This window comes from Emys orbicularis, chromosome 2 (genome assembly GCF_028017835.1).
Source record: "Emys orbicularis isolate rEmyOrb1 chromosome 2, rEmyOrb1.hap1, whole genome shotgun sequence".
Classification (NCBI taxonomy): domain Eukaryota; kingdom Metazoa; phylum Chordata; order Testudines; family Emydidae; genus Emys; species Emys orbicularis.
Genome location: NC_088684.1, coordinates 60,896,955 through 60,919,586, shown reverse-complemented (window position 1 = coordinate 60,919,586; position 22,632 = coordinate 60,896,955). Strand labels below are relative to the sequence as shown.

The 22,632-nt window shown below is 45.2% G+C and overlaps 1 protein-coding gene across 1 annotated transcript in view; it reads left to right on the top strand.

Annotated features, from left to right (window-relative positions):
* The window catches only part of PREX2 (phosphatidylinositol-3,4,5-trisphosphate dependent Rac exchange factor 2), a 310,741-nt gene that overhangs the window by 219,877 nt on the left and 68,232 nt on the right, over positions 1-22,632 (top strand). Inside the window, exons 34-35 of the mRNA XM_065397932.1 lie at positions 834-977; positions 5,498-5,612. Of these exons, the coding sequence (XP_065254004.1) occupies positions 834-977; positions 5,498-5,612 (259 nt within the window). The remainder of the gene's footprint in view (positions 1-833; positions 978-5,497; positions 5,613-22,632) is intronic.

The window sequence follows — 22,632 nt, the reverse complement described above, 5'->3', positions numbered from 1 at the left end:
GGGGAATCATTGCAAATGATAGAGCCAGAGGCATTAGACGATCTAGGAATCTAAACCAATGTGAAAGGGAACTTCCCATTTAATTCAGTGTGACATCTGGTGTGTCAGTGTGTAATGAAACATACTATTATATAATTTTATGTACTGTACAGTAAGAAATCAGTTGTCAGAAAATGAGTCTCCAATTTAACTATTATTCATTGAATGGTTCCGTAGTTATATATTCCTCAGCTTTATGCATTACAGACATTCTGATGTGAGCAGGCCATGGTTCAATGACTAGAATTAATATCATGGGACACATTCTTAGGTACACAGAGTTTATACTTGGCATCACTGAGGAGAGGGGAGTGAAAGGTGGCTGTAAGGCATCTGTCTACTCCACTGATCCTGGTCTGGCTAGAGGCCAAAGTGGGCCCAAGCATAACTTAAAGCAGCCTATGGGTTGCTTTAATTCATGCCAGCTGCTGTGATCACAAAGGGTCTGCTGTCCCAGATGAGGATCAAAAAAAGCAGTATGCACTACACCCCACTCCCTCCTGCCACTGGCATGCTTCCTCCCCACCCTTCATAGACCTGTGGGAAAGTAGGTGGTGTAGAATCACCTTTACACCACCTGAAGATTCCCCTCTGTTGCAGGAACCTGTGGTTGGCTGTTAAGGCATCTTTCTGCCTGCTTTGTGGTGGTGTTCCATTGCAAAGCAGGCAGAATTAGGGACAGGAATTTGGCTGTGTATAATTTTTGAGTGTAACATTCTTTCTAGTTTTTGGAAGAGAAAATATCACATAGTTGTTGGCTATTAATAACATGGCAATGTTAACTATTTTCTTAGATGTTCCAATCACATATCAAGCAGAAGGAAGCCGGCAAGCTTTGAAGGTTTACTTTTATCTTGATAGTTACCATTTTGAACAGCTTCCTCAAAAGCTGAAGAATGGAGGAGGGTTTAAAATCCACCCAGTACTTTTTGCACAAGGTAATTCTTTTTCTATACCTTCAAATAGTGTCTGGAAAATCTGCAGTCCCTTCTTAGCCCTGATTCAGCAAGGTACTTAATCACATGTGTAGCTCTGAGCACATGAATAGTCTCATTAAGTTCAGAATTAGGGCCTCAATTCAAATACTTTGTTGAATTGGGGTTCTAATTAAGAGATGAATTTTAATTTTAAAGGAATGAAGTATATTTTTCATATAAACTCTTCCAGAGCATACTTCTGAGTTTAAACCAATCATACTGACACCGACTGCAGAGAATAAGTGGATTATCTTTTTGTTTGTTTTTTTGTAAGTTCATTCAATGTGGATATTAGTGGGCAATTCTCAGACCTGAAAATTCTCTTAAATTGAAAAAAAATTCATTTTCCAAATGAACAAAGCAAGAAAAAACAGGTAAAGGACTAAGGTGATATCAGCTGTGATTCTTCTTTAAAACATATGGAGAGTTAAATATCTTTTCCAGGTATCTGTAGCCATGACACCACAAACATTAGTGAAAGGATGAATGGCATTGATGCTTATGTTGTTTGTAAATTGCCTATTCCCTACAGTGAGCAGTGGTGTCATTATAGTCATCAGGAACATGGGGTTTGATTCACCAAAGTGGTAAATGCCTCCTGCCAAGTGCTGATTGCCTTCAGCTTCCTTTGAGTTCAGTGGGAGTTGAGAGCTCTCAGTATGTTGCAGGAGGTCCTTGGCACACACCCGGAATGGGCTCATAAATCAAGTAAATGAAGGAAAGGAAGAATTTGTGGAAACTTTTGATCTAATAAAAAGTAACTACAATACAAAAATATTTAAAGGTGAATAGAAAACCCTCAGGCTAAAGTCAAGACAAATACATCTTTGAAAGTAAAAGGTGTTAGCTCAAATTTAAATGAAGTCCCAAAGAAAAAGTTGAATGATTTTTCATTTAAACTATTTATAGATTTAAATTCACCCACTGGAGGGGCAATGAGGAGACTGAATAACAGCAGGAACATCTCAGCAGATGATGAGATGATAAAGACACACAAAGAATGGGAAATAGCTTGGCTCCAATATGATCTTGAAAATATTAAAGTTTCTTTCCTGTACAGAATGTGCTGCAGAATTGTCCGTGACTTTTTACACCGAATGGGGCAGTAGCGTCAGGCAACTGGGATGAGGGCCGTTAAGCCTATTGTTCGGAGCAGGCATCATGCCTAATGGTTGGAGCAGGCATCAGTGGTCAGAAGCTGGAGCCAAGGGTCAGACCGGAGGACAGGAACTGGATACCTGAACCCATCAGTGGTCGGAAGCTGGAGCCAAGAGTCAGACCAGAGACGGGAACTGGATACCTGAACCCAGGGTCAAGCCAGAGTCAGTAGTCAGGAAACAAAGTCATGAGTCAAGCTGGAGGTCAGGAACTGGAGCAAGGAGGGATTCAAGGCAGGGCAGGACAGAGGCAAGGCTAGGTGCAAGGCAGGAGCAGCAGAAACAAGGTAACACAGGAGACTTCACAGTGGTGGGCATGAGCATCGAGCAGTCAGCTAACTGCTTCTGCTGTCTTAAGAGCCACCCTGCAGACCCCTCCAGCCAAACAGACGTTATGGTCAGCTTGCTGCAGGCCAGCTGTACTGATGAGGCTGCCTGTGCTGCAGGCCCTGATTCCTGACAGGTGGTTGGATATTAAGACATGCCCCCTGGTCTCAGCAGACAAGTTCAGACATGGCACTAGCTGTGTTCACCATCAGCTAGCTTGAGGAAGGGAGCAAGAGACCAGGATTCCCAGAAGGCCCAGTTATTTAATAATTTGCAGTATTTAAACTCCTGAGATTTCTTTATTCACTATCCTATCAAAATGTCATTGAGAAAATCCATCCTACTTCACTGGTGAGGTTGGCTTTGTGAAATCAGCCAGTTTCACCCACATCTGTATTGGATCTGGGATCCATGTTTAAACTCTACATCTTTCTGAAAAATACTCTGAACAAGGGGGAGAACCAGATGCCTTGCATAACACCCATTTCCTCCTTCCTATCATTACTTTACCCAGCTGCAGAAGGTAGACATGCTATCCTTCTAGTGATGACAAAAGTCTTACTGACTGATACATTGAACTACTGTAACTTCACTTTCGTTTTTCTTACATGCACATTGAGCTGTGACTCATTTTCACATCAGTTTTATAATGATGTACTATCAAAGCTGTGATCTTCATTTACACTGGCTGACAAGAAACTCTCTCCAAATCTAACTGAAACCTGTTCATGATCAAGAGAGAAAATGTCATCTCTTCAAGAACTGAGCATTTTGTAGATGCAGCTGTTTATTTTTTGGAGAAAAAGTCTTGCTGTCTGAGACTCAATAGAGCCAAGCTATTTTCCAGCCTAAATACAGAGTCTACATAGTGGTGTTGTATAAAAGATTTTTAGCAGCATGAGTTTGGAAAGGGTTTTTGTTACTTGCAGGATGAATACATGAGTCAGTGAAGGTCACTTCAGATGAGTGACACTTAAATCTTCATATTACACCATCATGTGTTTTGTATGGGCTACAGACAGTATTTTACAGAAGAAAAAAAAACCAATTTTAGTCCCCATTCCTGCAAATACACACATGCTTAACCTTATGCTAGTGAGTAGTCTAATTGAGTTCCAATGTATAAAATTAAGCATGTGTATAAACAGTTGTAAGACTGGGGCCTTAGAAAATTTGTAGAGAGCTTTAGAAATCTTTACCATGTCTTATGTATCCCTCTACCTGTAAACCAGACTTTTTAGAACCATGTGACTAACTATACAGATCTCAAAAGGACAGAAATGATATCTCCTTGCAGGATCAGAGCATGTGTGTATGTATGAATATGATATATGTGTTTGAAAGAGAGAGGGAGAAAATATGTGGGGATATTTCTATTGTCATAAAGTCTGAATTCCCAGTGGGTGAGTTTATATCTACTGAATAAATAAGTTTAAAAAAAATCAAACTCTTTATTTCGGATTTGCAGTTGAGCTAATTAACCTGTTTAACTTTGAAATTAACATTTGTTTTTATTTTTAACATTTTTTGGCAGTTCACATTTAACCTCAGTCTAGACTTTTCTATTCTGTTTTTAAATATACAAAACAGAAGCACCTCTCTCCTCTGCATTACAATGCCCTCTTCTCTCTTTAAGGGGAGAGCAAAACTGTTCTACACAGTAAGGTCCCAATTCTGCAACAGAACCTACTAACTTGGAAACCTACAACCATGCAGATACCAATGAGAACAGTGGGCCCTCCACATGGGCCCTGTCTGGTTGAGCTCAAGACAGGCATCTTAGGAGGCAATTTGATCATTGGTCTTTACCATCTTTTGTACAGAAGCAAAATTATGAACTCTATAAGTACTCAGAGGAACTGTGATTTGCATGTTCTTGAACAATGAATGAATTATTTACTGACTGGTCACATTAAGAATTGTCATGAGAATTAGTATTTGGTGTGCAACTGGGGCTCGGAACCTGCAAGCTGTCCCCATAAGAATTCTGCTTATTAGATGCATTTTCTGATCGTTCTCTTGGGTAACTAACTCTTAAAATTTGTACAGTGCTTCTCCCCCACAGGTATTTAACTGAAATCCCATTTCTATATTATGAGATTAATCTAATAAGATCAGAAAGTGAAGATCTTGATTTCTCAGCTGCACACTCATAGGTCTTTTAAAGTAGGTATGACTCAGCTATAAAAATGATTTAACATCCTGACTATCTACATTAAATTGAGTGGTTTTTTGTTTTGTTTTTTGTTTGTTTTTTTGTGTGAACTAGAGCTGGGAAAACTGTGCCAAAAGTATAAGGGTTAAATGATTTACCTCATCACTCTGTCATTTTTCACTTCTCCGCCCCCTCCATTTAATTTAATTATAGATGTATATACATTAACTGACAGGGAGTCAGAGTAAAGTTTCCATGACACTGAAAACATTTCTGATCCCAAAGTAGAGATTTTTTTTCAGTCCACGAAGGCATTTTCCAGGCTGTATGGAAAAGTTTTTTAGTGGAGCCTGGTCCTGAGAAATACTGAACACCTGAAACTTTCGAATAAAGCAACTGGAGTTTCAGGGGCTGCACGTATCCCAAGGTCAGGCCTCGTAAAAGAGAGTCATTATGTTTCCTTTCCTTTTCTGTAGCCTAACCACTGCTACAGTATCTCATTGTTCCAGAGGTTTCCAAGGTCACCTCGGAACTAAAATCTGTTCTAAATTGTGCCTGTGTATTTACATTCAGAGGGCAGAAGCACTCTAATTAGAATCACAGAACTGATATTAGCCCTGTCTTTTACAGTTTTTCTTAAGGGCAAGAAATGTTTTTCTTGTAAACGAAGTTTTAGAGAAAGATCTGTAGAAATTTGATGACACACAGAAACAGCTTTGCAATCAATGTTGAGGGTCACAGCGTCAAGATTAAGAAGTATGGCACTAGACTGCAGACAGGTTCTAAGTGCAGAGAAAGAGTATAGTAAATATTTAATACTTATTTTTTCCCTCTTATCACAGCACTGGAGAGCATGGAAGGATATTATTACAGAGACAATGTGTCAGTAGAAGAATTTCAAGCCCAGATTAATGCAGCCTCACTGGAAAAGGTCAAACAGTATAATCAGAAACTCAGGTAGGTAGTGAGCCAGCCTTCCCTATGGTGGCTATGTAGACTTTATATTTTAAATTAACCTAAATCAGACATTCTCAGATTGTGGTCCATGGAGCACTGGTAGCAGGGCCGGCTTTATGACCCGCAGGGCCCGATTCCAATACCGGGCGGCGGTCTGGGGCTTCGGCGTCACTTTGGCGGCGGGGGGTTGATTCTGGGTCTTCCGCGGCACCGAAGGACCCCCCGCTGCCGAAATGCCGCTGAAGACCCCCGTGTTGCCGGCACAGAGTGCCCGAGGAAAGCAACAGCAGGGTTCGTTGCCCGGTGTGCGTCGCGCCAATGAGCACACCAGGGTGGAGAAGCAATCAAAGTTTTTTTTGAGATTTCAAAGCGGTGCAAGGAGACTTGGCACGTCTCAGATCAAGCACACCAACATAAGCAAGTTTTCTCTTTTTATACTTTACTGTAACTAAGCTCTTCCCTTTCCCCCTCCCTTCCTCCTATAGTAGTTACATAAAGCAGTAGCAATTATATTTAAGCAGTTAAGTCATCTTGGCGGCTATAAGTCTAGCTTGTTAGTAACTCTTCTGTGAACCGTTATCTTGTCCTTTTCCCTTTGATCTGTTATTTTGCCAGGGAATCGAAAACCGTGGGTTCCCTTTCCTGGGCCTTCCACTGCTCGAAAGCCTGTTCGGCCGACAGGACGTGCTTGTTAATGTCCTGTGAGGTTTTCGGGACATAAGTACAACATTCACTTCCAATAAGGGCACACACCCCGCCCTGGGAGGCTAAAACATAATCTAAGACCTGTCTGTTTTGCAGGGACAGCAACCGGAGCTGGTAAAGCTCTGAGTTAAGGCTTTTCTCTATGGCCACGGTCTTGTTGGCAAACTTGGTGAGAAATGCAGAGAGTCTACGATAAAATTGAGTCAGCCGTCCCACCCCATAGGATGGGAGGAGGATCATACCAAACCTGTCTTCTTCTTTAATGGGCTGTGGGGTGGCATACAAGGACCGATGGTATTTGGGGCGACCTGAGGGGGCTTGGGCTAGGACGCGGAGGGGAGGAGCAAGATAGCCTAAATAACAGCTTCCATGCCAGCCATGAGGAAGCCATTTGTAGGCACTATTACCACAGACCCAGAATGATTCGCCATAACTAACCTTTTCATTGTCACCTCTTCTGTCCCGTAGGGTAGCATGTGTGGAAAGAGTAAAAGACGCATTGCCGGTCTGCCAACCGGTGGCATTTAGTACAGGGACAGTGAGATTTATACCAGGACCAACATAAAATCTACATGTACTATTGCCTGCAAACCAGGTATGGTTACTTATACTGGTTTGCTGGAAGCATATGAGGCCAGCGGGGGGAGAGTGTAAACGAATAGGCCGGGGCTTAAGAGTGCTATTATAGTGGGGATTCCAAGAGCCATTGTGTAGGCCATAAGGGGCCTCCGTAGTGCAATTAGATCGCAAACTTTTATTGTCAGAGGTGCTGTTTTTGGTTACCATCCACCTTTGACAGAAGTTTGACCAATTTTGGGGAACAACTTTTCAGGGCAACCCAGCGGCGTGATGTGGGATCTGGGCACGAACCCAGCAGTTAGAGAGGTTAAACTCTTGGGCAAAGCAAACCTTCAGGGCCTCATACGTATTTGTTTCTAAGTTGATAGGGATTCCTCTCCATCCCGCATGTGCCTGGGGGGAAACGGGAGTCAATGAGAGGAGTGCCCCTATGGCAAAGAGTAACACAGTGGCAGACCCTGGACCTGATTCCATTTTGGGCAGGTGACCCTGGGGTCTAACAATTACAATTCCCCAAATACCCACAAAATAACAATTACCAATAGCAGGCAGATTAAAAACAAAAGGGACCAGGCCACCAGATTAGGCCGGCCCTGTGAAAATAAACACAACCAATGCTTAAAGTTTTCGCGGGGAGTGCGCTGCGGCTGTCCAAAGAAGCTACAGGGCATTCCCTGCAGACCTTATTGTCGCCTAAATAACAGTTTAAGTCCCAGATTGTCGCTGGCAGTCTTTTCCGTAGGCTGGACGGTCCACCGTTCAGGAGCGGGCACTGCTTTTAGACAAGAGTGATGGATCCAGTTTTTGTGTTCCTTAACCTTTGCTGCTGTGTGTGAAACCAGCAGGACGGTGTGGGGTCCCTTCCACTTCTCTTGGAGAGGCTCGTCCTTCCAGGTACGAACGAGAACGGAGTCACCTGGCTGCAGGGAGTGGACAGGGGCATCCAGCGGGAGAGGCTGCAACTTTTTGGTATACCTGTGGAGAGAACAGAGAACAGCAGACAGAGAGCACATGTACTGAGATAAGAAGCCACAGCCTACCTCCCGCTTCCCTAACAGAACCGGTGTACCGTTCATAGGCCATGCCCTTCCAAACATAATTTCGAAGGGACTGAGCCCTAATCTGCCCTTTGGGAGAGCGCGAACTCGGAGCAAAACAAGGGGTAAGGCATTAGGCCACCGTAGGGAGGCCTCCTGGCAGACCTTTCAGAGATGTCACTTAAGGGTCTGATTTGTACGCTCCACTACCCCATTGGCCTGCGGTCGCCATGGAGTGTGGAGCTTCCAGGGAATTTGCAGGGCATCCGATATCTTTTGAACGACTTGAGATGTGAAGTGTGTTCCGTTGTCAGATTCCATCCACTGGGGGAATCCGAAGCGGGGAATGATCTTCTTGACAAATTTAAGAGCCACCGTTTTGGCAGTGTTGTTACGGCATGGGAAGGCTTCAGGCCATCCGCTGAATCGATCCACCAAGACGAGGAGGTATCTGAACCCTTGGGTTCGGGGGAACTCGGTAAAATCTATTTGCCAAACCAGTCCCGGGCCTGGGGTAGGTTCCAGAGTGGCTGGCGGCACTGACACTCCCGGTCGAGGGTTATTTTTTTGGTAGATTAGACATTCAGCCTGTACCTGGGAGGCCAGGGGTCTAAGTCCAGAGGTTAGAAAATATTTATTCATAAGCTGGGTAAGATCCTTTCTGCCAGCGTGGGTGGTCTGATGTAGTTTCTGTAGCACTGGCCGTATTAGATTTTTTGGTAGGAGGATTTTTCCTTCCGTGGAGTGTAGCCATTCCTCCTTTTTCTGGAGCCCAAGTGTGTCGGCCAGGTTTCTTTCTTCGTGAGAGTACTGAGGGGCCGGGAGCTCCCCTACTGATGGGATGAGGGCATGCATATGGGCACTTTCAGCTTTCAGTGGTTCCAGGGTAGCAGCTTGCTTGGCCTCCCTATCCGCCCTGGCATTACCCCAGGCCACATTTCGCTCTTCCCTTTGATGAGCCTTGCAATGCACCACCGCTACCGCTGAGGGGAGCTGTACCGCTTCTAAAAGCCAGAGAATTTGAAGCCCATGCTTGACCGGAGAGCCTTGGGCTGTCAGCATTACTCTTTCCTTCCACAGACCTGCATGAGCGTGTAGCACTCCAAAAGCATACCTGGAATCAGTAAAAATGTTAACTCTTTTCCCTTTTGACAGTTCAAGTGCACGGGTTAAGGCTACCAATTCAGCCAGCTGGGCTGATGTCCCAGCAGGCAAACCCTTTGCTTCCACGGTTTCGTGGAGAGTTACAACAGCATAGCCCACCCTTCTTTGCCCGTTTATAACTGTACTACTGCCGTTGGTATACCACTCATAATCAGCCTTCGGGAGTGGTTGATCTTTTAAGTCCGGGCGGCTGGAGTATTGGGCATCTATGACCTCCAAACAGTCGTGTTCCTGCTCCTCTGTCTCCGGTAACAGGGTAGCTGGGTTGAAGGAGGGACAGGTCTGTAGGGTAACTTCAGGATTTTTTACAAGTTTTGCCTGATATCGAGCAACCCGAGCCTGTGTAAGCCAGAGACCACCCTTAGTATCCAGCAGGGCTTGCACCATGTGAGGGGTATACACCTGCACAATTTCCCCCAGTGTCAGTTTCTCGGCTTTCCCAAGCACTAGGGCAGTTGCTGCGACCGCCCACAAACATGCCGGCCACCCCTTGGCAACTGGATCCAGTTGTTTAGAGAAATATGCCACGGGACATTTCCAGGTGCCTAATAACTGAGTAAGCACACCCAGGGCCACCCCTTTCCTTTCATGCACATACAGTTGGAACGGCTTAGTGAGGTCCGGCAGACCCAGGGCTGGGGCTTTCATTAGTTTCCTTTTTAAAACCTTAAATGCCTTGTCGGCTTCTGAGGACCAGTGAAAGGGGTCGTGATCCGCTCCCTTAACGCATTCGTACAAGGGTTTAGCCCACAGTCCAAACTCTGGGATCCATATTCTGCAGAAACCTGCCATGCCCAGAAATGCCCTGAGCCGTTTACGATTGCTTGGGATAGGAATTTGGCAGATAGCTTCCTTCCTTTCGTTTGAAAGCTGACGCTCCCCCTTCCTTATGTGAAACCCTAAGTACTGTACTTCTGGGAGGGCAATTTGAGCCTTACTCCGTGCTACTCGATATTCTCGGAGTCCAACAAAGTTCAGGAGGCTCACAGTGGCTTTAAGGCAAGGGGTTAGACCCACAGCGGCAATTAACAAGTCATTTACATATTGCAGGAGGAGGACCTTGTCCTCATTGTCCCACTCCTCCAAGTCTCTGGCCAGGGCCTGGCCGAAAAGGGTGGGGGAATTTTTAAATGCCTGGGCCAACACTGTCCAGCAAAGCTGCTTTTTAACCCTTCTTTTGTCCTTCCACTCAAAGGAGAAAATCTCCTGAGATTGGGTGTTGACCGGAATCGTGAAGAAAGCATCCTTTAAATCTAGGACCGAAAAATGGGTGTACTGCCCCCCTATAGAGGCCAACAGTGTATACGGGTTTGGAACAAGGGGGTGCAGAGTCTTAACCCGCTCATTAACCGCCCTCAGGTCCTGGACCAGCCGATATGTGCCATTGGGCTTTTGTACAGGCAAGATGGGAGTGTTCCAAGCTGACTGGCATTCTCGAAGTACCCCGTACTTTAGGAACTGGTCTCTAGTCTCCTGCAGTCCCTCTATGGCTTCCCTTTTGATTGGATACTGCTTGATTCGCACCGGACCTTTTCCTGGCAAGAGCTGAACATTAACGGGGGTTTGATGGGCTGCCTTTCCTGGGACCCCCGAAGCCCATACTAGAGGAAAAACCTGGTCTTCCCACTGGCTCCACTCTGGGGCTTGCATGGCTGAGGGCTCAATTGCAGGGGTCATTATCCATGCATTCTCTGGGGGTAAGGTAAGGGTTATTTCATCTTGGGTGAAATGCAGAGTGGCACCTAAGCGACAAAGCAGGTCCCGTCCTAATAGAGGCGTTGGACAATCGGGGAGGTAAACCAGTTTGTGAGATAAAGTTCTGTTTCCCAAAGTACATTCCGCTGGGGCATACACTGGACACTTGGTTTCTTTCCCTGTGGCGCCCACCACAGTGAGGGAATCTGCCACGGGCAGCTGAAGGGGTTGGTTTACGGCGGTTTGTGCCGCTCCAGAGTCTACTAGAAAGTCTATTTCCGAATTTCCCACCCGCATGTTTACTCGGGGTTCCGGGGGCAGGATAGTCCATCTCCCCTGACACCACTATTCTTGATCCTCTGCTGCCATCATAGGGGTACCTTCCCTGTCGGGGCACTCATTTTTCCAATGTCCCTCCTTCCGGCATATGGCACACTGGTTGCGACCCAGACGCCTTTCCTGTGAGCCAGGGCGCCCATGTCCCCAGCCTCTCATTTCCCGGCCCCTTCCATTTTCCTGAAACTTTCCCCTGCCATTGGCCTGTACTGCTGCGACCATCATTTTCACTTGCCTCTTTTCCTTTTCTCCCTCCCTAAGGCTGTAAGCCCTGTTTGCAGTTTCCAGAATTTGTGCCATGGTCATGCGCATGAAGTCCTCCTTTTTCTGCAGTTTCCTTTTAATATCAGGGGCCGCACAGCTGGTAAAAATGCCCTTTATAATTGCCTCAGTTGCCTGCTCATCGGGGTTTGCGTTAGTATTCTGCTGAATGGTGTCCCGAATGCGCTGCAGAAAAGCAACTGGGCTTTCCTTTGGTTCCTGTATTAGTTCATAAGGCTTAGCCCAATTGTTATGGTGGACAGCTGAGTGTTGGAGACCATGTAAAAGCAATTCTTTATACGTATTGAGGCGGGTCTGATCCTGAGGCTCATTAGGATTCCACCTTGGATCCGCTATGGGGACCATATCGGCAGGAATGGGGACATTCTGGATATCCAGGTCATGTCTCCGCTGTGCCTCCTCCCTTGCTTTAGACACAACCTGATTTCGCTTCACCTCAGACAACAGGGTTCTCATGAGGATATTACAGTCATCCCAGTCAGGCTTGTGACTGGCCAGGCACCTCTCAAAAACCGAAATAAACTTGCTTGGGTTCGTTGAAAATTCCCCAGCCTGTGCCTTAAAGGCTGCTAGGTCCACTGGGTTAAAAGGCACATGGGTATAAACTTGCATAGTAGTGGCCTGGCGGTTGTCTGCCGCGGAGCGAGCCACTACAGTCTCAGTGATTAACGGATAGAACCTTACCGAGGGGGCAATCTCTGGAGCCCGCGGCACCCTTTCTTTATATGGTGGGGGTGTGAAAGCTGAAGGGGACACCAGATCTGCCATTACAACTGCGGGGGGGCTCTGGGGACTGACATTAATTACTACCGATCCCGTCGGAGTCAAATTACACTTTTGCAAAAGATCTGACCTATCTCTTAACAACATAAACAACTGTGCATACATATGTTCATTCCATTTACACGATCACTGACAAAACAGAAGTAACTGAAGGATCGTATTATAATTAAGTGATCCTTCCGGTGGCCACCTTTCCTGGCCCTCTAGTTGGTACTGAGGCCAGTCTACTGTACAGAACTTTTTCAGTTTATTTTTAGTCAATGGATCCGATTCAAACACTTTCCAGTTCACCAGAATGCATTCTAAGGGTGTACACCGTGCCCTGCCTGTAGTACTCTGTCCCTGCCCCATACTCTAGGGAGACACTGGGCATCCCCAGGTCCTAACAGGCAAAAGTCCAGATCACTGGACGGTTCCTACCTTATCCACGGGACCGGTTCCCCACCGTCGCCCGCAGCCGCTTCTCCACTACTCGAGCGCGTTGCACCGTTGTGCCCTCCGGGGTCGACCAAACCACGTCTTCGACGAGGCCCCCGATGAAGTCACCGGTGCGCGCTGGGCGTCGGTTGTCGCCGCAATCCGTCAACCTCCAAGAGGGGTCCGGGCAAGGCTAAATTTCAGCCTCGAGCCCACCCAGGGACCCCAAAACTGTTGCCGGCACAGAGTGCCTGAGGAAAGCAACAGCGGGGTTCGTTGCCCGGTGTGCGTCGCGCCAATGAGCACACCAGGGTGGAGAAGCAATCAAAGTTTTATTTGAGATCTCAAAGCGGTGCAAGGAGACTTGGCACGTCCCAGATCAAGCACACCAACATAAGCAAGTTTTCTCTTTTTATGCTTTAGTGTAACTAAGCTCTTCCCTTTCCCCCTCCCTTCCTCCTATAGTAGTTACATTAAGCAGTAGCAATTATATTTAAGCAGTTAAGTCATCTTGGCGGCTATAAGTCTAGCTTGTTAGTAACTCTTCTGTGAACCGTTATCTTGTCCTTTTCCCTTTGATCTGTTATTTTGCCTTTCAGCCAGAAGCATGCAGGCCTTATTACTACCGCTTTATACCGGTTTGAGCGGTGTTGCAACTGATAACTGACTGTTACACATTCCATTCTCTGTTGCTGGCTTGTTAGGTCGATTAAAGTTCAAATATGGAGGAGCTTTGGTTCATTTAGGCCTAGTGCAGGAAGGCTTCATCAACACTCGTGATCTTCCACCCTCCCGAGTTACCTAGGGTTATGCCTAGTGACACCAACACCTGGAACGGACACCCCAATGCCAAAATGCCGCCGAAGACCCCTGGAGCGGGGCCCTCTTAGGCACGGGGCCCGATTCCAGGGAATCGGGGGAATCGGCTTAAACCGGCCCTGACTGGTAGTTCACAGGGCACCGGCTGGTCTCATGGTTCTGGCTCTCCTCCTTGCATTGCTAAATTGCATTGAAAGACAAGTGAAAATAATGAAATTGTTTCCTAATATTTTTCCCTGTACACTATTAGTATAGTTGCTGCAAGGTTGTTATTTGATTGCATATGAGAAGGGAACAGTCTGGGTGATCACAAAAGTAATGGAAAGTGATATCTGAGCCAACCTCTCTTATAAGCACCCACATATGTAAAAATTTGAGAACCCCAATCAATACTCACAATTCTTTATAATGTAAGGAAAATGACTTAGCAAAATGTTAAAGACAAGAAATGATTCCCTTAAAATATTTTGTAACAGAACAAAAAATTTCTATTGTAATTCTGTGGAAATATTATTTTTATAAAAATATTAGGTTTACATTTGATGGGGGAAGGTGCATGGGAGGGATTAATTTACAGATTGTCCCACAACTTTTAAAGGTGGGTGTGAACATCCAACACTTAGTGGGAGTTTTTGCATAAGGGGTTTAGATTCAGGTTAATCTCTAGTTTATTTTCTAGTAAATCTAGAAAACTATAATACCATTTCAGTGCATATACTCAAGCAATTCAATAAATAATCTATCAGTTTCAGTTTAAAGTAAGATTGAAATGCCTCACCTAGGACAATCTAGAGTTTTTGTGCATACCAGTTAAATTAATATCTACCTTGAGATGAACACCATAAACTGGTATACTTAAATTCCCTAAAGGACACTGATAAATGCTATATTGCTATATCATGAGTTACAGCTGTATTTGGTTAATGAATTGATGTATTGATATCAGAATTGTTAAATATTATAATCTAATTTTGTAGGTTTATTTACTTAATTTCTACAGAACAGGATTTAACAGCCCATGCAGTTTTCCTGGAAGCTCAATACCATTGTGTCAACAAAAAAAGAAAAATAAACATGGGTATTTGCTTCAACTGCAACTAAGAGATATGCACATGTACTGTACAGTGTGCATAAAAAGATCACAAGATGGTGCATTCTAGTAATGATTCCATGAGGAAATAACATCCAGTGGAATTTTTCATACAGAAAAATTTCTGCTTTTATTTATATGTAAAGTAATGTAACAAGCCCAGGAGAATAGATATTAGGCGTTTTCACTGCATTTGTGGAAGCCATTTCTCTGAGTAGGCTATATTTGTAGCTGAATTTTAAAAAGGCTCACTGGAAAATCAAGAATGCAGTAAAATTGTGGCTTTTTGTTTTTCTAGCTTCATGAGGCTGATGAAATCTGTAATGGTATCTGGTTCCCATTAGCTCTGAGAAGGTGGGCGGCTTTTAAAAGAAGAAATGAGAAGTGGGGGAAAGAACGATGAGATAAAGATGTAGGAGAAAGGGGAAGGAGGAGGAAAGAGAACACAGTCATCCTGTCCAAACTTTTCTTAAAGTGACAGTACTTGGATAGGGAACAGTGAGCAGTATTAAAAAAAGAGTGAAGATCCCAGTATTAAATGTACAGTTCCTTCCACTCACCCTTTTCAAGAGAGGTTCTCTGTGCTTTTCTTCTGAAAATATGTCTAGGTGTACATAGTGTTCTTCTGTTTTACCTCATTGATGGACTTTCAGAAATTCCTTTAGGAGTTCGTAAAAGATATTCAATAAAAATTGTGCATTTCCTTTCTGTTTACTATATCTGTGTCTCTGCACTTTTAACCCAACTGTTGTTATAATAATTAGGCACCCTACTGCATTCACTCTTCCCTTGTTTCATTTACTGTCATCCAGGAGCATGTTCTCAGTTTCTTCTACTGGTTCGTTTATTGTGGAAGTACTTGTGTGAAACATGGGTTCTGCAGCTTTCTCTGACCATGGCAACACATGGGCTAGCTGAGGCCAGCCTTTCACTGAAGAAGATCTACTTCCAAATTACTTGGCTCTTACACCAGCGGCACAAGACAGCTAGTTGAGGAGGTTTACTATCCAAGGGCCTGACCTAAAGCTTACTGAAATCAATGGCAAAAATCTCACTAACTTAATTGGCCTAAAAGTGCGGATGCTGCCTGATCCTACTTAGCTTGTGTGAGCTGGAAAGAGCACAGAACAAGGTGGCTGCTGCTGTGCATTATTATGTTCTTCCTATCTTCGTTCCTGCTGCAGCTTTAATGGGATACAGTACTCTTAAGGCCATCTTTACTCACAAACCTGACCGGTGGCCAATCTCTAGGACAATACTTTTTCAAAAAGTCATGATTAAACAGTCAAGATTTACCAAAAATTTCATAGGGGTGTCGAGTGGGTCTTTTGTATTCCCAGTATAGGAAAAAAAACCTGTTATGTCCAATACTAATGTGGTAAGTGTTTGTAAGTGCTGACTTTTTAATGGTGATCATACCACATCCCATAAATGAGGGACAAGGGAGCTTCAGGAATTAACTGCATATGTAATATAATGTGAAAATAGAGTACAAGAAATCCAGAAAAGCAGATGCTAATATTCTTGTTCTGCCAGTTGCTAGTCAGAATAGGTGTTTGGCTAAGAGACTCTAATAAAGTAACTATAGCAGCAAAACTCAGTGACATTTGGATAATTGTTCTCAAAGAAAACCATAAAATTGAAATTAAATATCTCATGGAAATGTATGCATGCTCCCTGGAAGTACTGGAAGTATAACTTTTAACTCTGCAGGTAGTAGAATCTACTAGGGCTGTCAAATGATTTTAAAAAAAAATATTTGCAATTAATTGCAGTTTTAATCACACTGTTAAACAATAATAGAACACCAATTTAAATTTATTAGAAATATTTTTGGATGTTCTACATTTTCAAATATATTGATTTCAATTACAGTACAGAATACAAAGTGTACAGTGCTCACTTCATATTAGTATTTTCTATTACAAATATTTGCACTGTAAAAAAGATAAAAGAAATAGGAGGGTATGCTTTATTCATCATACATAACAGGGAGGTTGAGTCCATGCTTTAATTGCAAAACACAACCTTAATGATGGAACTCTGACCAGTGATATAGCAGATATGTTGGCCTAGATACAAAACTGCTCTCTTTGACTCTGAGTTGGGCAGTCATAAAACTTTAATCTTTTACAGTTCTTGTTTTTAGGCTTTTGCAAGTACTATATATCAAGACTGAAACATAAATCATAGGATTTTCATGAGGAAGCTATAGTACAAGATGTGTATGGGGGAAGGATAGAACCTCTCTCCATTTTTCTTATTTAACTCAACCCTAGCAGTTTTAATCAAATCACTACTATAAGGAACTTATAATTTTAGTGCAGTGAAGTATTAGAGTTGCTACAGAATTCCAGAAAAGATGCATCAACACGTAGGAAAACCTTTATCTGTGGAAAGCTGTTACTTCAGAAGTAAATAAATAAAACTATGATTTTTTTTAAAACAAATTTTAACATCTGCACCATACTCATTCTTATTGGGTGTATATTTCTTTTTCACGCTGCTAGCCAGATTGCATTTATTTTTATAGTTAACCAGGTGTCGCCATTTCTGTTTCCCTGACACTTGCAGGGAAAAAAGTTCTATTTGCAAATTGGGAAGGTGGTGACAGTTGCCAGCATTGTAAATTTATTCTGACCTAAAGGTTTCTTAATGAGAAGATGTTGCGCAACCACAAGAAAGCAATTAAGTCAGCAAAGATTTTAAACGTCTTTATTACTATATGTTTGATAACTCAGCAGTTATCTTCTAAGTTAGAGGAAGAATATAAAGAGCTTATTGTTGTTAATGCCACAGAATGCTGCTGCAGCAGCATTGTTGCTGCTGCTCAGTGCTGCTGTTCTTGGAGTTTTGATGTCAGCTGCACTAGCAAACAGCGCTCCATGTTAATTCAGTAGAACTCGATGTTATTCATAAGAAAGACCACAGGCTCGGTTCAGTGGCGAAGGCACTTGGCCAGGTTTATTGTTGGCAAAGCACGGTACTGGTGCCCTGTGATAAGGTAAAGGCCCACTAGGGTCCTATCCCCTTGACCTATACAAAGTTGCCCCTCGTATGACTTCTTTTATACACTGATACAAGACAGTTACCCATTACACTCCAGATGTTGTTAGTTACCACTCTTATACCTTGTGCCTGCTAGTTCGAACAAAACATCCTCATCCATTATCCTGTCATCCCATCCTTATCTTACAAAGGGTCAGTGTATTCCTGTACAGTCACTTGGAAATTTGTTTACATCGTTACTTGAGAACTCTGGGTATTCTTGCACCATCCTCTCCAGTCAGGGAAGTGCTTCCTTCATTAGCCAATTCCTGCTGTGTTACTATTCTACCAAGGCCAGACCTACTCTGGTTTACATCCTTTGGTTCACATTTTTAGTTATGCCTAAGGCTCCAGCAAGGCCTACACTCATATGCCTTAGTGATACAGTAGCTGATATATAAATGACCTCATCCAATCTCCTGATGTCCCTCATGCCCAGTCTTCTCCTTAACCTCTCACTTACTTCTGACTCTTTCCCCTCACAATACAAGCATATGCTAGTCTCTCCCATCTTAAAAAATACCCTTGAGTAGAGCTGAGCATTTTTTCCAGCAAATAATTATTGACCAAAAATACATTTTTTGGTCAAATGACATCATTTGCAAATTCAGGTCAAATTCAGCAAATAGTTTTTGGTCTAATTAAAAAAAATGAAAATAATGTTCTTCAAAAAGTCTAAATGGTCCATTTTGATATTTTTAAATGAAATGCTTCAACTTTTTGTTTCAAAACAACATTTTGCTTTGAAATTTAGCTAGATTCATAAAAAAAATGTACACAGACAACAAAAGTGCTCCCCTCTCAGCCTATGCAGGCTCTGCTGTCCCTCTGCAGGTAAACGATAGGCATGCTCCAATTCCTGAGCCGTCCAAGCATCTCCCTGAAGTGTCCAGCCCTTGTTGCACTGGATACTCATAGTACTCACAGATTCGCTGCTCCCAAAGAAGCAGTAGACTCAGCTTACTGGCTTTGCCCAGGTCACCGCTCCTTGTAACAAACAGCACTTAGATATGTTTATAGTGAAAATAAGGAAAAGTTTATTTAACAAAGAGGAGAGATTCAAATAACAGCAAGTAGAAATATTGGAAACAAATGGTTACATATAAAATCAGAACACGCATTCTAGAGCCTAAACTTATTTAACTAGATATTTTCACATTATATAGAGCAAAGCTCTTCCCAGAGTCCTTCTAGCATTTTTCATCCAAGCCTGGCTGTCATCCTTTTTTTTATTAGACAGAATATGCTGCCAGCTTGTCCCCTGGGTAGAGGATACTGTGTCTCTTTTGCAACTCCTGATCTATCAAAATAGTACTCTGATCTTTATTAATAAACCAGACACTCTCCTGCTGTGTGTTCCTTCCTGTAGATTTCGCAGTCTCTTGTTAATTTCACAGTCTTGATTAGCTGGTGGCTCAGTATGCAAATAGACTTACATTGTGAGACACACAATGCACAATGACCAGAGATGAACTAAGCATCTACTATCCCCTGCCTGAACAGGATCTGTCTGAGACATGTCACCTCTGGGGACCTGCCTTTAATGTCCAGGCTTTAAGAACATAATTTCCAGTATAGATGCATAACTTTTTAAGTGTTATTTGTGCACACGTTCCACAATGATTATGATGACCAGTGAGCTACTGGCTCTGAATAGAGAACTTTCATGACACCCTTTGGTGAATTATTGTGCATATACTTGACCCAAGGGATCCCTGTAAAATTCTGTGCCTCTCTGTGCTCTCTGCCAGTTGTCACAACAAGGTTCCTGGGTCACAGTTCCACAGAGCTCTCTCCTTGGTTCGCTTCTCTTCCCCCCTCCATGCCTTGTGTCTGAGTAATCTCATCCACAAACACAAATTCAACTACGACTCACTGATCTGACTCTATTCTAGACCTGTTTCCTTCTGGCCAAACCAAAATCTCAGCCTGTGTCTCTGACATTTCCTCACGGATGTCTAGCAGTCAGCTCTTGCTCAACATGGCTAAAATAGAGCTCCTGATCATCCTCCCCAAGCCGTTCCTGCTACCTCCTTTCTCCATCACTGTGGACAACATAACCATCGTGCCAGTCACTCGGTCCCATAACCAGAGTGTGATCTTTGACTTCGACCTCTCTCTAAGTTGTCACCTCCAGACTATGTTTAAAGCTTGCTGATTCTTTCTGCATTTTATCTTTACATTCTTCTTCGAGTGCTTGCTCATGTCCATTCCAATAGGTGTGTGTGCGTGCCGCGTGCACGATCGTTGGAAGGTTTTTCCCCTAGTGGTAACCATCGGGTCAGCTGTGGAGCCCCCTGGAGTGGCACCTTCATGGTGGTGTATATAGGACACTGCCGCCCTGCCGCCTACTCAGTTCTTTCTTAACGCCAGTGATGGTCATTGGAGCTTCCTTCAGTCTCTTGCTTTGCAAGTGCCTACTTAGTGGTTACCTTCTAGTTAGTTGTAAATAGTTCTTGAAAGTAGTAGTTTAATAGTAGTTATAGTTAGCCTCTTTCGGGGGGTTCCCCCCCCAGCTCCCCTGGCCGGGGTATGCCTCGGTCTCAGCGATTTAAATCATGTGAACACTGTGGGAAGCCTTAAGTGCCTGGGTGAGGGCCATCAAACAGATACGTGCTCCATTTGCAGGAGCTTTAGACCCAGGATGAAGAGGGAGTGGGACTATCGCCTCAAGCTCCTTTTAATGGAGTCGGCTCTTCACCCTCAGCCAGCACCGGAAGCGGCATCGGCGACATCGGTGCGTATTTTGTACTGGCTTTGGTACGGGATGCCTCAGCACAGAAAAAAGACTCCTCCAGGGAGCGTAGACACTGCTCCCTGGCTCACAAAGCAGGTTTGAGCATGCAGCACTGCTCTCAGTCCCCGGTGCCGCATAAGAAGAAGAAGGCGGACAGGGGTTGGTCCCCCATCAGGAAACAGCACAGGGATCCCAGCGGGGTGTGTCCTATGTCAAGGCACCCACAGCCTGGCCCTTAGATCTTGGCACTGTCGACTCTGGTCCTGCCAGTGGCTCCATCGAGTCTGGTGCTTGTGGACTCCCCATCTCGGGAGGAGTTGGAGGACAAGATTGATCTTCCCTCCATGCCAGATACCTTATTGCCTTGACGGCGCAGTCCCCGGCCCTGCAGGCACGACCACTGGCACCGGTCCAGGCAGCGTCGCGAGGCCCAGCACCGGCGATGGCACAGTCTACTGCACCTTTTGCAGCACCGATGGTGGCACCACCACCCATTCAACACCGGGGCAAGTCAACGATGCTACGGCGCTGCTCCTCGTCACCGTGGTACCATTCCACAGCACCATCGGGCTCCACCCCTCCATGGTCTTGCTCAGACTATTCGTCGGACTTTGATACTAAGTCGTCGATCTCCCAACATAGTTGGTCGGTAATGGTCTGAGTCCCGGCACTGCAGATCATGGGACGTGCTGGCACTGGTGGTATCCTGGCCCCCACAATGGCAGGGCCCGGTACGGTGGCCCTTTTGGACTCCTTGGGCCTACCATCAGGCTCAAGGGCAGGGGTCCAGAGCTATGTCCATGGTGTCCGCGTCCTGTGCTCCTACTTCAGCCACGTCGGTGCTGCACCATACTTCCACAGCACCTGAAGACCCCCCATGTGACAAGGACCCTGGGTCTTCGCAAGTGGGTGCAACTCTTGAGCCAGCACCCCATGTGGTACCAGCGCCACAGTCCGCCCCAAATAGAGCAGACGTACCCAAGCCACCCTCCAGGGATTCTGAGGGTCAGGAGGACCTGGTCCCACAGGCCTCATCATCCTCTTCACCGGATGAGGCGGTGGCTGGCACCTCTACCACCACACTCCCTGCGATGGAAAATAGGGTGCACCAGGACCTTCTTAGGAGGGTGGCCCAAAACGTATACCTCCAGGCTGAAGAGGTGCCAGAAGACTCGGACCCAATGTTGGACATTCTTGCCCCAGACGGTCCTTCTAGGGTAGCGCTGCCCCTTATAAAGACCATGTAAAGCACCACAAAGGTGCTATGGCAGACCCCGGCCTCCATACCTCCTATGGCCAAAGGGGTGGAAAGGAGGTACTGTATTTTGTGCCGCAGAAGGGGTATGAACACGTTTTTACCCACCCTCAGCCTGGAACATTAGTGGTGGATGCGATGAACCACAAAGAGCAGCAAGGTCAACCGGGTCCTGCCCCAAAGTCACGGACCTTTTCGGCCATAAAGTCTACTCGACCAGGGGGCTCCAGCTTTGCGTTGCTAATCAGCAAGCGGTGCTCAGCCTCTACGCCTTCAATTCTTGGAGAGCGCTCGCTAAGTTCCAGCAATTGCTCCCGTCAGACTCATGCCCGGAGTTCACGGCACTTCATGAGGAGGTCAAAGTGTGTCAAGGACCTCCCTCCAGGCTGCCCTAGACACAGCTGACTTTGAGGCTCAGACCATGGCCACAGCAATCACCATGAGATGGAGCGCCTGGTTACAGGTTTCGTGCATACCCCCGGAGGTCCAGAACACCATTCAGTACCTGCCCTTTGACCATGCGGGCTTGTTTGCCAAGAACATGGACTCCCGCTTGCATAGTCTGAAAGACTCAAGGGTGACATTGAAGTCCCTGGGGATCCACACTCCCGCACCCCAAAGGTAGGCCTTCAAACCCCAGCCCCCCTCCCGCTTCTACTCTGGACCCCCAAGGCAGGACTCCTCTAGGAGAAGAGGCAGGAATAATAGGAGGCACCAGTCGCAGTCCTCCTCAGGCCAAGGTCAGGTCTCATCCAAACAGCCCCCAGGGCCGAAACCTAACTTTTGAAGGTGCACCCAAGGACGGAGCACCAGGACTCAATCTGGATCCTTCCCTTCCCTTTGTGAACCGGCTATCCCACTTCTACCGTGCTTGGTCCCATATCACAACAGATCGCTGGGTTCTGAGCGTGATAGGGTGGGATATTCTATCCAGTTCTGTTCCCTCCCGCCTTCCCACCCACCTTCCCCATCCCTCTTCAGGGACCTTTCTCACAAGCAACTCCTTCTCCAGGAGGTGCAATCGCTCCTCAGTCTGGGAGCAATAGAGGAGGTTCCTCAAGAGTTCGGGGCAA